Source organism: Candida tropicalis, assembly GCF_000006335.3.
Source record: "Candida tropicalis MYA-3404 genomic scaffold supercont3.2, whole genome shotgun sequence".
Classification (NCBI taxonomy): Eukaryota; Fungi; Ascomycota; class Pichiomycetes; order Serinales; family Debaryomycetaceae; genus Candida; species Candida tropicalis.
The window spans coordinates 1,005,500-1,021,878 of NW_003020049.1; the positions used below are offsets into that span (position 1 = coordinate 1,005,500).

Sequence of the window (16,379 nt, forward strand, 5' to 3'; positions counted from 1 at the left end):
TATCATCGAATGGGAGACTTTTTTTTTTGTAAACCACCACCATCTTCAGTGAACTCCACTTCGTTTTTGTATGAGTGTTCATCATCATTTTTGTTTTTGTTTTTGCTTGACTAGTTAAGACACAAAGATAGATCAAGGATATCAAAATGTCAGGATTTCCTCCGTTATTCAATATACCAAATACCAAAAAGACTTCAAGTAATAGAGTATTACCTAATTTAACTATTCCTCCAGGAACCAACAATAAAGAAAATTCTAAACCTTCATTACTAGTCTCTACAAATAATAACAATAATGGATCGAATTTGAGTATTAATTCAAATATATCTACAAAATCAAGTAATGGACAAGATCAATATATTCCATTTAAACAACCACAATCACAAACAAATCAACAAATTGTAACAACGCTGCAATATCCAACAAGTTCACCAATTGTATCCACTCCTGTTACGTCATCATCTGCATCATCTAGTAGTACAATTAAACCATTGAAACGAAAACCGCCACCACCTCGAATTAAATACAAATATGGAAAATAATGATTCTATGAATATGGATATAGATGAAGAATTAACAACATCTATGAATAATAATAATAATACTCAACAACAAGTGGATTCAGTTGAAGAAGTTGATCTGTTTAGTACAAAACATCATTTAGAACAATTAACACCTTATGATTGGCATTTGTTGGCAAATTCAAATAAAATAGTTGAAATTAGTAAATTAGGAGAAGGTAATGGAGGTTCAGTTTCGAAATGTTATTTACCTGATTTATTACCAAATAAACAAATTTTTGCATTAAAATTAATTATAACTGATTCAAATCCAGATATTCAAAAACAAATATTTCGAGAATTGGAAGTTTCTAGAAAATGTCAACATCCAAATATAGTTAAATATTATGGAACATTTTTATTAGAAAAACAATCAATGATTGGAATTTCAATGGAATATATGGATGGAAAATCATTAGATAGTATTTATAAAGAAGTTTTAAAAAGGGATAAAACTAATAGAATAAATGAAAAGGTTTTAGGTAAAATTGCTAATTCAATTTTAAATGGTTTAGATTATTTGCATCTGAAAAATATCATTCATAGAGATATTAAACCTTCAAATATTTTATTAGATACTAAAGGTAATGTTAAATTGTGTGATTTTGGAGTTAGTGGAGAAGCTGTGAATTCATTTGCTTCAACATTTGTGGGAACTCAATATTATATGGCACCTGAAAGAATAACAGGTGGTAATTATTCAATAAGTAGTGATATTTGGTCATTAGGTATGTCATTATTAGAAGTTGCTAATGGAGATTTCCCAATTGTTTCATCATTGGGTCCTATTGAAGTAGTTGAAATGATTCTGAGAAGTCATTTAGAATTAAAAGATTTTGAAGAAGATAATATTTATTGGTCAAATGAATTTAAAGCATTTATTTCAAAATGTTTAATTAAAGATTATAGAAGACGTCCGAAACCAGGTGATTTATTAGCATCTGATGAATGGTGTTTGATTCAACTGAAGGAAAAAGTAAGAATGGATAAATTTGTTAAAGTTGTTTGGGAATTAAATGAATAAGTTTAATCGATACTTCCAACATTACCAAGAATAAGTACTATTACTAAATACATACATAATAAAACAAATACAAGCACAAACAAAAGAAAACACACATACACATACACATACACACATTGAGAATTCTATCTACTTGACTCGATGTTACACCACTCAGTAATTGGGTCAAAACTCTCAAAATTTTCATATTTGATGATAAAATCTGATTCAGTAACCAATTTGTACAAGCAATAATCTAATTCACTTGATAATCCACCATCAAAAAATGTGGATCTTTCTTTATACCAAATAATATAATCTGTCCATAAATTAGCATCTCTTTCCATGTAAAATTTACAGAAAATACATAAACATGAATAAACATACAACAATCTTAATGCAAAATATTGTCCTTCATGCATCAAATCTCTCAATTCAGAACTAAAATCTAAACAACACAACATAAATGGGAATGGGAATTTACACATAGCAGTTGAAAATATTCCTTGTCTTATTTCATTGACAGCAGTTTTATAAATATCATATTGTCTCATAAATCCAGAATTATTCAGATACGTATCTTTTAAATCTTCTAATTCTTCTGTCAAAGACACTACGATAGGATTAATGACTTGATCTTCTGGAGGCACTGTTGATTTAACCATTCTGTATAAAAACAATTCTTTCAATGGTGAACTAAGAATGGGTCTGATACATTTCCCTGTGGCTATTTTATAACTTTTACATAATGAAATGTAATCCAATTCCATTTCATCAAATGTTAAAAGTGGTACTGATAAATGATCATAAGCCAAATATGTAAACTGAAAAATCAATCCAAAGAACAATTGTGTTGCAATTGGTAAAGGATAAGAACCCTCAACTGTGCATGAATTGTCAAGTAATTTCTTCATTTCAAAAATTGATTGATCAAAATATTGAAGTGACATTATTTTCAATTGCTGTTGTTGTGAAGGAGAAATAAAATTATTGGTCGCCAACAGTGAAGATGAAATACCAGTGGCAGCAGCAATATCTTTAACAACTTGTGGTTTCAGGCAATGCATCAACATCAATGAAGAAAATGCATAATGTGATTGTCTAACCAAAGCACTGTAAGAAAATGACATCGGTAGCTCTATAAACCAAACCTTCATAAAACTTCGATTGTTAAAATTGAATATGTATTGACCACGTTCTTTGAAAAAATCAGTTAAATATAATTCAAATCTTGATATAGAAAGCATTGTGGTGGTGTTGGTTAATCTGGATTCTCTTGGAATTTCTTCAATATATTCCTTTGATTGTTCGATATCTTGAGTTACAGTAGTAATTAAATCACCAACTGTCAACTCTTGTACATTGGTGACACCTGAGGTTTGACTCAAATTAGTCAAGGTCGAAGATAAATTATCCTGTTCTTTGGCTTTTCCTGCTTCTTTTTCTTCTTCTTCATCAATTAGATCTTGCTCATAAACGCAATCACGATTGGTATGAACACAATATTCACATGGACGTCCTCTATCACACTAATAAGAAATAACATATGTTAGTAAATACGTGGTTCAAATCAAAGAAAAAAAAATACAAAACACACAAAGTTGTGATATCGCAAATTGGGGGTGGCTCAAATAACATACTCCTATCTTTAATTGTCTGCAACTCAAACAACGTTTCAGTTTAGATTTCTTCCTCACAGCCATGGTTCTTGGTGGTATTGATGATATTCTAATAATTAGACCTTAAAAAACAATAAATAATATTAGCAATCCTAATTCGATTTTCGCGTAAAACTTCATTCATTCAAATTGAATTCTCTCTCTTAAATTATTTTTTCTTCTTCTTCTTGTTCTTCTTTGGTTCTCTTGGTTTTTTTTTTCCGTTTTCTCTAACTTCATGGTTATGGAACGGAAGTAAAGACGGAGTTATCACGGATCTATGTGAGGAATCCGCCCGTAAATTGTATTCGAGAAAGATATATAATTGTCCTGTGATATATAGACAACCAACAACAACCCACGTGATTTGATGTTTCCTAGATCAATAGATTGGCATCAAACCAATCATGTTCATGACTAACTTTTAGATCTTTCAAGTATGTGGGGTAGTAAGGTTGTTTATTGATCAGATTTTTGACTTGTCTTTCATCAATCCAATTGTGTACACCAATAGTGAGTGCATCTATGCTATGACATATATCTAATCTAGGAGTCGTTATTAATTCACTCCAACAACAATGCCTATTATTCTAGTTACCTTTCTACATTGATCTTTGCATGATTGAATCATAACTTTTTTATTATGACTTGCACTAGATAAAAAAACGAAATGAATGGAAAACCTAAACAATCAAGGGGGATTCACCTGTTCTTTTATAATTTTTAACTCTCTTTTTGTTTCATCAATAGCCCACAGTATCGTCAGTACATGCATTATCCCTTTTAGACAAATTTTTCTCTGTTCATGTATGTATTTTTTGCTTACTTTTGTTCATACAAAATTACTGCAACATCTTTTGTGTTCCTCATGTATAATTATTCATTGTCAACGGATATGATGATGGCCTAGATCATATCAGTTATTACTAACGATGAAGAAAATCAACTGCAATTGCGTCGATCGTTCGGATAAATAAGCACATATCCATGCTCGAAGTAAGCCATGTTCGAGAATTGTGCATGTTTCGACCTGGCGATAGTTGCCGAAAAAAAAAAAAATCATCATAAGCGGTTCGTGGCAAAGAAATATGGCACTTGTTGAACTAAAAACAATAGCAGAAAAAGCGATTACATAATCGTCTTTTCTGTCAATGTTTGTTGCATGTCTTACAATCACAAATTGCATAAATAGATGACACGGTAATGATAAATATTACTCCTTAAACTGAGTTTAGTGACCCCCTAAGAAATGATTAAGCCTCTATCGTTGCGCTTTGCTTGATAAAGAAACTAGAACCATCGTTAATTATGTTGTTTCCCCTGGTTTGTAGATAATCCTCGTATTGTATAGATCTAGTATACTAACACATGTCTCAGATAATACAGACATTCTTACAATGTGGGATATATGTTTCCATTATCTTATCTTGGGAGAAGTCTAAAACTAATACGTTTACGAAACTCTTTAGTCGTGACTACATTCAATAATTCTTTGTTTTTAGAAGTAAAACAAAAGACGCTTTCATAATCGCATTTGGTTTACTCTAATTATTGTACGAAATTTATTAATAAATACCTACTTAAAGAAATTCAATTTTTAAATTTATTGATCACCTAGATCTTATGTAAACAATAACACTTGGCTTTATTTTTCTTTTTCTTCTTCTTTTTGATATCACCATCCACCTCTATATTCGTAAGTTGGTCCACCGCCAATACTTTTTGCAGTCACTATATATAAAAATTTGCGGGTCGTGTATATTGCATCAAATTGTGTTTTCTTTCCTTTTTTTGTTCAGTAAAAAAGTTGAACCAATCAAAAGAACTAAGAAAATAATTTTCTCACTCTCATTTGACTACTATCCAATATCAAATACAATATTTTACATATTCATATAACATTATCACCAACCCTCCTCCCCAAATAAACAGACATATATATATATAATTAAAAAATGCCAGTTCCATTTGAAGGGTTATTACCATATGCTATCATGACTGCATTCTTTGGATTAGCAGGTCATGGTGTTCAATTCATTAGATATTGGGATAATGGTTGGAAAAACGATAGATACAATTTAGATGAATGGGATGAAAAAATGATGGCTAGAGACTTATTATTAACCGGTGTTAAAAGAGGTCAAAGTAGTGATGCAGTTGCCCCTGAATCATTCAAGACTGCTGAAAAGGTTGAACAAAGATACTGGACTCCATATAGAGATGAATACTTTGTTTTGAGAGAAAGATTATTCAGAGGTTATGCATTTGGTGAATGGGAATTGTCGTAGTTGGTTATGATATAATGTATTTATTAATTATTTTTATCTATTATATATATATATATAAAACATGAAAAAGTGAACAAACGAAAGAACTATTTAAAATCTTTGTAGGTCCATTTTTCAGTGATTTTCTTTTGGTATTTTCTTCTCTTTGCAACTGGAACTCTTGATTCAACCTTACCACTAGATTGTAAATTCAACATTTGATCATAAAACAAGTTACCTTCTGGTTTCAAGTTTCTTAAATTACCACTTAACTCATCAGATAATTTAACTTCCATTGGAGTTTCTATAAGTTCATGTTTGAATAATTTTTCTCTTCTTTTACGTTTCTTGGATTCTGGTTTAGCAGCTTCCTTCTCAGCTTCTTTTTGTAAAATTTCTTCCAAGTTGGATAAATCTTTCAATTGTTTTTTCAAATCTTTGATTTCTTGTTCCAATTTAACTCTTTCTTTATGTTTCAATTCCTTATTTCTCTTAGTTTTAGTCTTGATCTTGAATTTGTTTGGTTTATTCACAGATAATGAATAATCCTTCTCTTCACCTACTTTTTCCTTAGCTTCTTGATCCTCTTCTTCATCATCATCGTCATCATGGTTATCAACAACCATATCATCTAAAGTACTAACCAATTTTTGAATCATTTTACGATGCTCTTCCATTTTTTGTCTAGTTAATTCTTGTTTATATTCAATATCATATTCTTGATTAATCAAATCTTTCCAAGATTCCAATGATGGATTATATGATTTACCAGCATGAATTTTCTTTTGAGTTAAATCATTATCAATAAGTTTAATTGGTGTTTCCTTTAATGTTTTAGGAACAACTTTAGCTTTAGTAACTTCTGCAGTAGATTTAATGTATTTTGGCATTTTCTTATTGTCTTCTTCATCTTCTTCATTATCATCCCATAAATCTTTACTAGAACCACTTACAAGACCATCTTGTTCTATTCTATTCATCAACTTATCTTCACTTTTAAATTTACCACCATTTAATTTAATTAATCTTAAAAGATCAGTTTTTTTAACACCTTGAATAGTATTCTTTTTGTCTTTATCTTGATGTTTACCATGAACTAAAGCAGGTATTTTAGATTTATTAGTTAAAATCTCTTTAGATTTTAATTTTTTAACTGATTTAAGTCCAATATTACTTGGTTTATCATCAATTATAAAATCTTCTTCTTTTTTACCTAATATAATCTCTTCATCTCTTTTGTCTTGTAAATTCTTTTCAAGATCTTCAATATCAATATTTTTTCTCCATGCTTTCTTCCCTTTTCTGGATGATTGTGGTTTACTTGTTTTCTTTGACGTTATACTATCTTCACTCATCGTGTCTGTATTAATAGATTATATGTGGAGTATATACCGTATGAATAATCTCTAAAGTGATATTAAAAAAAAAAAAAGATAAAAAATTCGGATATCAGAGAGATGAGTTTGATTTTTTTTTTTTTTTTTGGTTTTCTGTATTGTGTTTGTGTTCGATTTTTTCTCTTCTTTCACGTTGACTTGCAGTCCCAATATTAACATTCATTAAATTTAAACATTCATCATACATTAAATTAACATATAAACCAGCTATACTTAAAAGAACAAGAAGAGGAGATAAAAGGATACAAAAATCTATAAAAAAAATTTTACCCACTAACTAAAGTTTCTGATCTCAATGGACTGCTAGATTCACTTCTTAAATTACGATCGGATTCAAATTTCGAATCATCAAATCCTTGTGATAACTTCTGTAAGTTCTGTTCACTTAATGTAGCTGTTACTGGTTGTGGTTTGTTTGGTGTGACTGATTTTCTCTTTCTTCTCTTCAAACTGACATTCTTAGTTGCACCCGAGTCATTACAAAATGCAAGCATATTATTTCTTCTTCTGATTCCTTCATTGATCCAAAATTCACTTCTGTACATTTCCCAACCTTCTCTAATATTAGTATTAAATACTCTTGCATTTAATACCAATTTAACATCAGTGACACCAATTCTTGGTTGACACTGTGATTGACAGGTCACTAAGAATACTTCAATTCGTGAATTTTTGTTCTGAATACACCCGGGAAATAATTTGTGAAAGATATTCAAGTCAAAATTAATAATTGCCAACAGAATTTCTCTAATGAAATCAGTAACTTTGTCAACAAAAGGTGTTTTTATTTTAACCAATCTAACATTTAATTGACGTATTCCTTGGTTTGTCAGCGATAAGAACCTTCTTGGTAATACAATAGTTTTCTGGTATTCACCAGATAAATGATATAATAGCAAAGTGGTAATTGTAGCAAGTAAACAAAATTGTAAGATAACTCTCAAAGTTCCCGTTGATGAATTATCCATAATAAATAAATGATGCGATAATGCGGCTATGATGGAACATAAAATACTAAGAAATGTCAAATATTTACGTCTCATGGCTCTCTGTTGAATTACCTGCTGACGAAGACTTTCTTCTAAAATCAACAAATTTCTGAAAACTTTTCCAGAAGTTGGCATTGACGTATAACCAGTACCAAAAAACTCTGAACGGTTTGTTCTATCGCTATCTCTTGATTTTCTTCTCAACCTTCTTCTGGTGCTAGTTGATTTATTGGTCTCCGAGTCGGGAGTTGAACTATTATCTCTTGTTCTTCTACTTTTTCTGGTAGGAGACAAACTGGTCGAAGATCTCCTTGACTTTTTACCAGTATTGCCTTCATCATCAGCATCTTCGTTCTCTTCCTGTTGTTCAGAACGACTCTTTCTAGATTTCTTTCTTCGTCTATTTACATCAGGAGATGATATTCTTAATCTAGTCAAATCAATTACTCCTTCTTCATCATCGTCAGAACTTGGTGGCAGAAACAGTTTTCTATGTGTATTTTTTGTAGGTGTTTTGAGACCTCTTTCAGATTCAAAATCCAAAGAACTTTTCTCATCTGAATCGGAGAGCACCACACTTTCTGTCAGTAGACTTGATGGTGTTGTGCTAGACAATTCCATCATCTTTAGAATTTGTTTGGTACTTGCTAATCGTGGAGATGACCCTGGTGAAGGAGATGGGGGTGGTGATTTTGTAGACGATGAAGACAAGTAATTGATGCTGCTAGTTGGGGAAGAAGCCATTTCATCAAGTTCATTTTCATGTGCTAATCTATCTTCGGAGATACTAGACGAGTTCAAACTCAGCATTGAATTCGACCTGTCTACCTCTTCCTCTTCTTTCTGTTGAATGAACGAATTAGAAGATATTTCCATTGTTAATTGATTCAGGTAATCTTATTGTTGTTTGTAGTTCTAATTGTGGTTGTGGTTGTGTTATGTTGTAAATGTGGATATTTCTTGATTGGGCAATATTAAATGTAGTGATAATTATAATGAAGTAAGTTGATTAACGTGAAATATATAGTCGTATGACTTGTTGAAAGTATGCATAAAAAGATGATATTTCTAACTGGAAACTAAAACTTTAACGATTATATTAATATTAATTAATGAAATCAACTAATTTTATTATTTTCTCTGTTTTTTTTTTTTTTTTTTTTGATCGTCCCCTTGGTTGTTTAAAAGGAAATGTGACAGAATATTTTTTTTCTTTCTTTCTTTCTTCCAGTTTATTGAAATCCCTGGCACGGGATGGGTGGTGCTACGCAAAGTCTAATGCGAATTGTAAAATGAAATTCTTGGGCGTGGAGAGGCAGTAAACAAAATTAACAACTGCGACAGAAAATAAAGAAAATTTTTCTTCTTTGCTCAAGTTTACAACCAAGAATAATTATAATGACAACCAAAAAAAAAAACTATGAGAGTTCTGTTTTAGAAAATTTTGATTTCACGTGTACAACTTCTTAAGTTATTTAGTATATTACTCCACCCCACAAACTCATTAGTCTTAGCCATTCAAGTGATCTGAATTGGATAATATACTCCTCCTCCTTACCGTCCCAATTCCTTTTGTACGAAATCGAGAAATCTAAATTACATTCCTTTATTTTTTTGTTGTTGTTCTTGAATCCGCCCCCTTATTCTAAGAGTATTTTCAGATTTTTATTCTCACTATACTGAATTTTTGGTCGTCATGGCATCAACTTTAAAACAATTGAAAGAACAATTTGTTTCAGACTTGACTGGAGGTTCAATTGAAGAAATTTATAATGTCACAGGGGTAGCTTTATCAGCTTATTTGTCGTACCGAATGTTGAAAAAAACATTTGGCGAATTATCTTTTGTTTATGATTTCATTTGCAATGTTCTCACAATTTTGGTTGCAATTACAAGTTATAGCAACAACCCCACATATTTGCATTACTTCATTGTTATTCCTTCCTTGGTGATATATGTATTTAACTACTATGTGGAACCACGTGATACTTCAAAAACTAAAGTTGAATCAGATGAATCTAAGGATTTCTTGCCTAAAAAACAATTCATAACTGCATACAGATCGCAAATGTTGATCATTACAAATTTAGCTATTTTAGCTGTTGATTTCCGTATTTTCCCAAGAAGATTTGCCAAAGTTGAAACATGGGGTACCTCCATGATGGATTTGGGTGTTGGATCATTTGTGTTTTCTATGGGTTTAGCCAATGCACGTCAATTGATTAAAAATTATACAGGAAAGTATTCATTTAGTGTTGGAAAATACCTATCCAACATCAAAAAGAACCTCATCAAGTCAATTCCAATTCTTGGTTTGGGGATCATTCGTTTAATCAGTGTTAAACAATTGGAATATCAAGAACATGAAACTGAATATGGAATTCATTGGAATTTTTTCTTCACTTTGGGTTTCTTACCAATTTTTTTGGCTATTTTGGATCCATTTTTGAATTTATTCCCTAGATTTATCATTGCAATTGTGATCTCATTATCGTATGAGATAGTGTTAAGTAAAACCGATTTACTGAACTTTATTTTGCGTAGTGATAACAGAATGGATTCGTTAATCACCATGAATAAAGAAGGCATTTTCTCTTTCATTGGCTATCTTTCTATTTTTATTATTGGTCAATCATTTGGCTCTTTTGTCCTTACAAGTTACAAGACCAAAAACAACTTGGTCATTATAAGTAAAACCAAAGTTGCCAAAAAGAAAGAATTTACTATATTTAGTGTTACTACCACTCAGGGTTTGTTAATTGCAAGTATATTCTACCAATTGATCTTCAACTTGGTGAATGGTTCAGATTACTTTGAAAATATCTCCAGAAGATTGGCCAACTTCCCTTATGTTTTATGGGTTGTTTCATATAATGCCGTCTTCTTATTGTGTTACAATTTGGTTGATAAAATTGTTCCAGGAGATCAGACTTCACCAATATTGGACTCCATTAACAACAATGGTTTATTTATATTTCTACTTGGGAACTTGTTGACTGGTTTAGTCAACATGTCTATGAACACTTTGGCAGCAAATAACACAATTTCGACAATTGTGTTGATTGGCTATAGTCTCATCTGGACTGTCACTGCGTTATGGTTAAATAAAAAGAAGATATACATTAAGCTTTAGAGTATAAATACAAGTTACGTGATACCATAAATTTCAGTCTAGTTCATATATAATTGATTCTATATTAAGTAACCCGAAAGATCCATAATTGTAGTCAAAGTGTCGCGAGACTTACGTAACCCTTGCCATTCGAAAGACGACATTAAGCAAGCAACACTTGTGGTTGGCTTTCTCTCCCTATACACCACAAATACCGCATTTCCATACGACAAACAATACACCGAGCCGAGAGGAAACGAGAGAACAACAGCAAAAGAAAAAAAAAAAAGAACGATAAAAACTCTACGACATCACATTCCACATTCTCCTACCAAAGATACCATTCGTCGTTGCATCTTCTTTTTTTAAAAGAATAAAAAGAAAATATATACACAGATTTATACAGTTTAAGTTGTCAATTTTTTTTTTACCAAACTACTACTAGCACGTGTTTATTTTGTTTTTGGTAATTGCTATTTGAAAAACCACTGATCATTTATCAAAGGAAGACGTTTAACTTGAATCCGATCCCTCCAACCCCTCGTATTCTCCCTGCACTTCACTATCACCAATTTTTTTTTTTCAACTTTATTTAAATACACTTTAATATCTAATTCAAACTTGGTTTATCATGTCAAATTCAGATAATTCTTCTAATGCAAAATCATCATCATGGACTTCATTCTTAAAGTCAATTGCTTCCTTCAATGGTGATTTGTCTTCTTTGACAGCGCCACCTTTTATATTATCCCCAACTTCCTTGGTTGAATATTCTCAATACTGGGCTGAACATCCAGATTTATTTGTTGCTCCAAGTTTAATTAAAACTACTGCCAATCCTTCTAAAGAAGAATCAGAAGCTATCACATTAAAACAAATGATTGCCGTTACTAGATGGTTTATCTCCACCTTGAAATCTCAATATTGCTCTAGGAATGAAACCATGGGAAGTGAAAAGAAACCATTAAATCCATTCTTAGGTGAACTTTTTGTTGGTAAATGGGAAGGTGAAGAGACCGGCGAAACCGATTTGGTTTCTGAACAAGTTAGTCACCATCCACCGGTTACTGCTTATGCTGTCAAGAACAAGAAACACAATATTGTGTTACAAGGTTATAATGGTATCACTTCTAGTATTTCCACCACCTCTATTAATATTAAACAATATGGTCATGCATTACTTGAACATCCAGAAATTGGTGAAACCTTCTTGGTCACTTTGCCACCATTGCATATTGAAGGTTTAATCACCGCCTCACCATTTGTTGAATTGGAAGGTACTTCATTTATTCAATCATCTACTGGTTACATTGCTGTTATTGAATACAGTGGACGTGGGTGGATTTCCGGTAAGAAGAACACTTTCAAAGCTAGAATTTACCGTGATGAATTGGCTAGTGCTGACAAAGGAAATGCATTGGTTTCTATTCAAGGACAATGGTCCGGTAAATCTTATATTGCCAAAGGATACTCTTCTCCAACTTCGAAGGACGAAGTTTTCTACGATGCTAGTAAAAACGTTACCCACCATTTAAAGGTCAAACCAATTGAAGAACAAAACCCATTAGAATCTAGAAAAGCATGGTTTAAAGTTGCTGAAGCCATTAAAAAATCAGATTACAACTTGATTGCTGAAGAAAAATCATTAATTGAAAACCAACAACGTGAATTGAGAAAATCTGAAAAAGGAGCCGGTATTTCTTGGGAAACTAGATGGTTTGACAAGGTAGACTATTTAGACAAAAATGGTGAACCAGTTAAAGATGAGTTTACAAGCTTAACAAACATGGCCAACTTGTCAATTTACAATGCACCATCTGGAACTTTGAAGAAATCCAAATACGATCATGGTGAAGCTAAACATTGGAGATTCAACAAACAAAAATTGGATGCTGAAAAGGAAATCAAATTTTAGATGGAAAGGAGAGAGAGAAGTAATACTCATCTACAGCCAACTGTTTCATTTCTTTCATTGACCTTAGCAAGTAACAATTTATTTAGTATACACTGATTCATATTTTTATTTTCTTTTCTTTTGTTTCTTTTAATAAAGTATTTTAAATATAAACAACTTTCATATAAATTTTAAATTCATTCTGGGACCTATGTGCAACTTTGATTTTTTTTTTTTTTGCAGTCATACAGAATTTTTCGTTGTCTTCGCAATTGGCATTAGGGCTTGTCACGTGTGTTTTATTAGGGCTATTTTCTGATGTAGCATCAAAACCAGTAGAAAAAGTTTTTGGTTTTTTCTTGACAATGTGCACGCACAACTTTTTCTCAGTTTCTCTCACAAAATACCAAAGGAAATTCTATACCGTTCTGCAGAGTGCGAGCGAGTGCGAAACTACCGCGAAAAAAAAAAAAATCACTATCAACAGTTTGTTAACAAAAAAAATTTAATTTAACCTTGTTCTTATAAAACCATTTAAGATAACTATAGTAATTAACAATGGCTGAATCACACAGATGTATGTTTCAAATGAGAGAATGAATAATATTGAACTAATGGATATCAATAGCGGAAGATATGGAATCGAAATAATGAAATGAAAAAAAATTGTCAAGCAAACCAATAGTCAAATGAAAAATTCTACCAACCACTATATAAAAACCACCACGAGTTGAGAAATTCTACTTTGAAGGATGATAAAATGGATATCAAAGAACTACAGTATTGTCATACTATTACGTGTTTTTTTCATGTTATAGAAGGAAAAAAAATTTTCACACCTAATAAGAGGTACATATCATGACCAATGAAATATAATCCAAACTTGATTGATTATTAGTTCATATTTGAAATTGTTCACTAGAATATTGAAAACAAAAAATACTAACAATTAATATTATAGTATACGTTAAAGGTAAACACATTTCTTACCAACGTTCTAAATCCGTTACCAACCCTAACGTATCATTGATTCAAATCGAAGGTGTTGCTGCCGCCAAAGATGCCAAATTCTACTTAGGTAAAAGAATTGCTTACGTTTACAGAGCTCCAAAGGAAATTAGAGGTTCTAAGATCAGAGTCATCTGGGGTAAAGTTACCAGAACTCACGGTAACAATGGTTTAGTCAGAGCTAACTTCAAGAAGAACTTGCCACCAAAGACTTTCGGTGCTTCCGTTAGAATCATGTTGTACCCATCTAACATCTAAGTTAGTCACTGTGTAGGGGATGGTTTAATATAATGAATTATAAAAAAAAAGTAACATAAAAACAAACTACATTGAAGTTTATGGTAAAACATATCTTCTTTACTTTTCAAATTGGTGTAATATAATATGACTTGGCTTCATACAATTTTCAAAAGGCATTTATTATTATTATTTTAATTTTATTTCACATAGTAAATATACATAATACAAATTATTATAATAATATGTTTGTTGGTGAATGGAAATAAGAATTCGAAGCCATTTATATATTATAAAAAAAAAGTCATTATTGTAGAATTCATATACTCTCATATACACACAAGTCTTACAATGGAATCTGGGAGATAATTTTCTCACTAACAAATCTTCCAAATACTACACATTCCAACAATGAAGAACCACCTAAACGGTTATTACCATGAACACCAGCACTTACTTCACCAATAGCAAACAAGTTTGGAATGGTTTCACCGGATTTGGTCATAACCTTAGCATTGTCTGAGTTAACCTTGATACCACCCATAGTGAAATGAACAACTGGAGTGGTGACACCAAAACATAATTTTTCTTCACCAAATTGACCACCAAAATTAGTTCTACCAAGCGGATCATTTTTCTTACCATCAACAACCTGGTTGAGATCAGCAAAGTTTTCTTTAAATTGTTCAAGAGTCAAAGGAACATTAGGGTTTAATTGTTTCAACAATGCAAACAAATCTTCAAGAGATCCTTCTTTTAACAAACCTTGAGATTTGTAGAAACCAATATGTGAAGTAGCCTTGGTGCAATCATCACCACCAATGACAAGAATAGAACCGTATCCGTTTTCTGCTTTCAAGCCAATCGTGTTATCACTTGGAATTTGTGATTTACTCAAAACAGCATCAGTAACAACATCTCTAGTTTGTAATTCATCAATAAATCTCCATCCAGACATTGGGGAAAGTAAAATCCCACCAATACCTCTCATAAGTTCCCCACAAAGGAATTTCCAACCTTCGTTTGGATTATCCAACTTCATAAATCCAGTTGGGTGGACTTGAACTTTATCCATATGAGTCAATTCGGCATTAACATCACGTTCGGCAATTTTTTGTCCATCACCAGTAGTTTGAGCACCATTGGACAGCGGGAAATGAACTAAATCAGGCCTATATTTTCTCAATAATGAAGTAGCACTCAAATCGGCAGAAAATCCACCAGTTGCTAAAACAACATTATCAGCTTCAATTTGATGGGCTGCTTTATCTTTATCTTCATATTCAATACCTTTCACTTTACCATTTTCAATTAAAATCTTGCTCAAGGCAGATTCCTTTTGGATTGTGACTTTTTCTGGGTTTTCTTGTTGAATACCATCAATTTTCTTAGTCAATCCAGATACAATGGCAAAACCTGGTGGTAATTTATCACCTTTATGAGTTCTAGCATGTGAGTGACCACCTAATAAGACAACGTTGGTTAAATCAACATTAATTTCATCATTCAACCAGTTGATTGCATCTTTAGAATTCTGAGTCAAGATATCAACCATCTTTTTGTCATTTAAATTTTTACCAGATCTCAAAGTATCTTCAACAAATGATTCAATGGAGTCGACTTGTGGTTGTGGTTGATATTTAGTTGGAACACCATTGATACCAGAAGAAGCTTTAATGGAATTACCTCCTAATTTTTCACATTTTTCTAATAACAATACTTTTTGACCAGATTTAAGTAATTGATAAGTGGTTGTTAAACCAGCTAATCCAGATCCAATGACAATTGTATCAAATTTGGCAATCGATTTACTCATATTTACCGTGGATGAAGTTGAAAAACTTGATGAAAATGATAACAATAGTTTGGATGCACTTGATTTGACCAATTGATACAATGCGGAGTTACTGTAAACTAATAATAAACTGATACCTAAAATAAGTAGATATCTTCTAAACGTAGTAAAGAATCGAATATTGAAAATAGTACCCCTTGGGCTAGGAAAGAATAAAAAAAAAAAGAAAGAAACAGGAGTAAACTGAAAATTAAATATCTACCCAAAATAGTAAATTTAAAGCAGGGACAAACTTTGAAATATTGGGAAAAGAACAACTGATTAGTTTATGCAAATCTTATGAAAAATTTCCTGGTCGTTTATACTACACTCATTGGGGCGGAGAGTAAGTGATTGAATGGTATGATTTCCTCTTTTGTGTAACAAAATCTCCTTTCTCACCTGGCGCGTTCTCTAAGG

The 16,379-nt window shown here is 31.7% G+C and overlaps 7 protein-coding genes across 7 annotated transcripts; 3 read left to right on the forward strand and 4 right to left on the reverse strand. All coding sequences in view use genetic code 12, as the record gives it.

The window, feature by feature from the left end:
- Nucleotides 1-531: 531 nt before the first annotated feature.
- MKK2 (mitogen-activated protein kinase kinase) lies at nucleotides 532-1,584 on the forward strand (the record flags this gene model as incomplete). Its single annotated transcript, XM_002547178.1, has 1 exon — nucleotides 532-1,584. One exon carries the CDS (start codon nucleotides 532-534, stop codon nucleotides 1,582-1,584), a length of 1,053 nt encoding a protein of 350 aa, XP_002547224.1.
- A 125-nt stretch (nucleotides 1,585-1,709) lies between these two features.
- CTRG_01531 (uncharacterized protein) lies at nucleotides 1,710-2,810 on the reverse strand (the record flags this gene model as incomplete). Its single annotated transcript, XM_002547179.1, has 1 exon — nucleotides 1,710-2,810. One exon carries the CDS (start codon nucleotides 2,808-2,810, stop codon nucleotides 1,710-1,712), a length of 1,101 nt encoding a protein of 366 aa, XP_002547225.1.
- A 2,785-nt stretch (nucleotides 2,811-5,595) lies between these two features.
- On the reverse strand, nucleotides 5,596-6,843 carry CTRG_01532 (uncharacterized protein; the record flags this gene model as incomplete). The annotated part of the gene is made up of 1 exon (XM_002547180.1): nucleotides 5,596-6,843. One exon carries the CDS (start codon nucleotides 6,841-6,843, stop codon nucleotides 5,596-5,598), a length of 1,248 nt encoding a protein of 415 aa, XP_002547226.1.
- A 308-nt stretch (nucleotides 6,844-7,151) lies between these two features.
- Nucleotides 7,152-8,750, reverse strand: SPO7 (Nem1-Spo7 phosphatase regulatory subunit; the record flags this gene model as incomplete). Its single annotated transcript, XM_002547181.1, has 1 exon — nucleotides 7,152-8,750. The coding sequence occupies one exon, from the start codon at nucleotides 8,748-8,750 to the stop codon at nucleotides 7,152-7,154; it is 1,599 nt and encodes a 532-aa protein (XP_002547227.1).
- An 820-nt stretch (nucleotides 8,751-9,570) lies between these two features.
- GWT1 (glucosaminyl-phosphotidylinositol O-acyltransferase) lies at nucleotides 9,571-11,007 on the forward strand (the record flags this gene model as incomplete). The annotated part of the gene is made up of 1 exon (XM_002547182.1): nucleotides 9,571-11,007. One exon carries the CDS (start codon nucleotides 9,571-9,573, stop codon nucleotides 11,005-11,007), a length of 1,437 nt encoding a protein of 478 aa, XP_002547228.1.
- A 610-nt stretch (nucleotides 11,008-11,617) lies between these two features.
- On the forward strand, nucleotides 11,618-12,901 carry CTRG_01535 (oxysterol-binding protein; the record flags this gene model as incomplete). Its single annotated transcript, XM_002547183.1, has 1 exon — nucleotides 11,618-12,901. One exon carries the CDS (start codon nucleotides 11,618-11,620, stop codon nucleotides 12,899-12,901), a length of 1,284 nt encoding a protein of 427 aa, XP_002547229.1.
- Nucleotides 12,902-14,471: 1,570 nt separating this feature from the next.
- Nucleotides 14,472-15,941, reverse strand: OSM1 (Osm1p; the record flags this gene model as incomplete). The annotated part of the gene is made up of 1 exon (XM_002547184.1): nucleotides 14,472-15,941. The coding sequence occupies one exon, from the start codon at nucleotides 15,939-15,941 to the stop codon at nucleotides 14,472-14,474; it is 1,470 nt and encodes a 489-aa protein (XP_002547230.1).
- Between the last annotated feature and the right edge of the window lie 438 nt (nucleotides 15,942-16,379).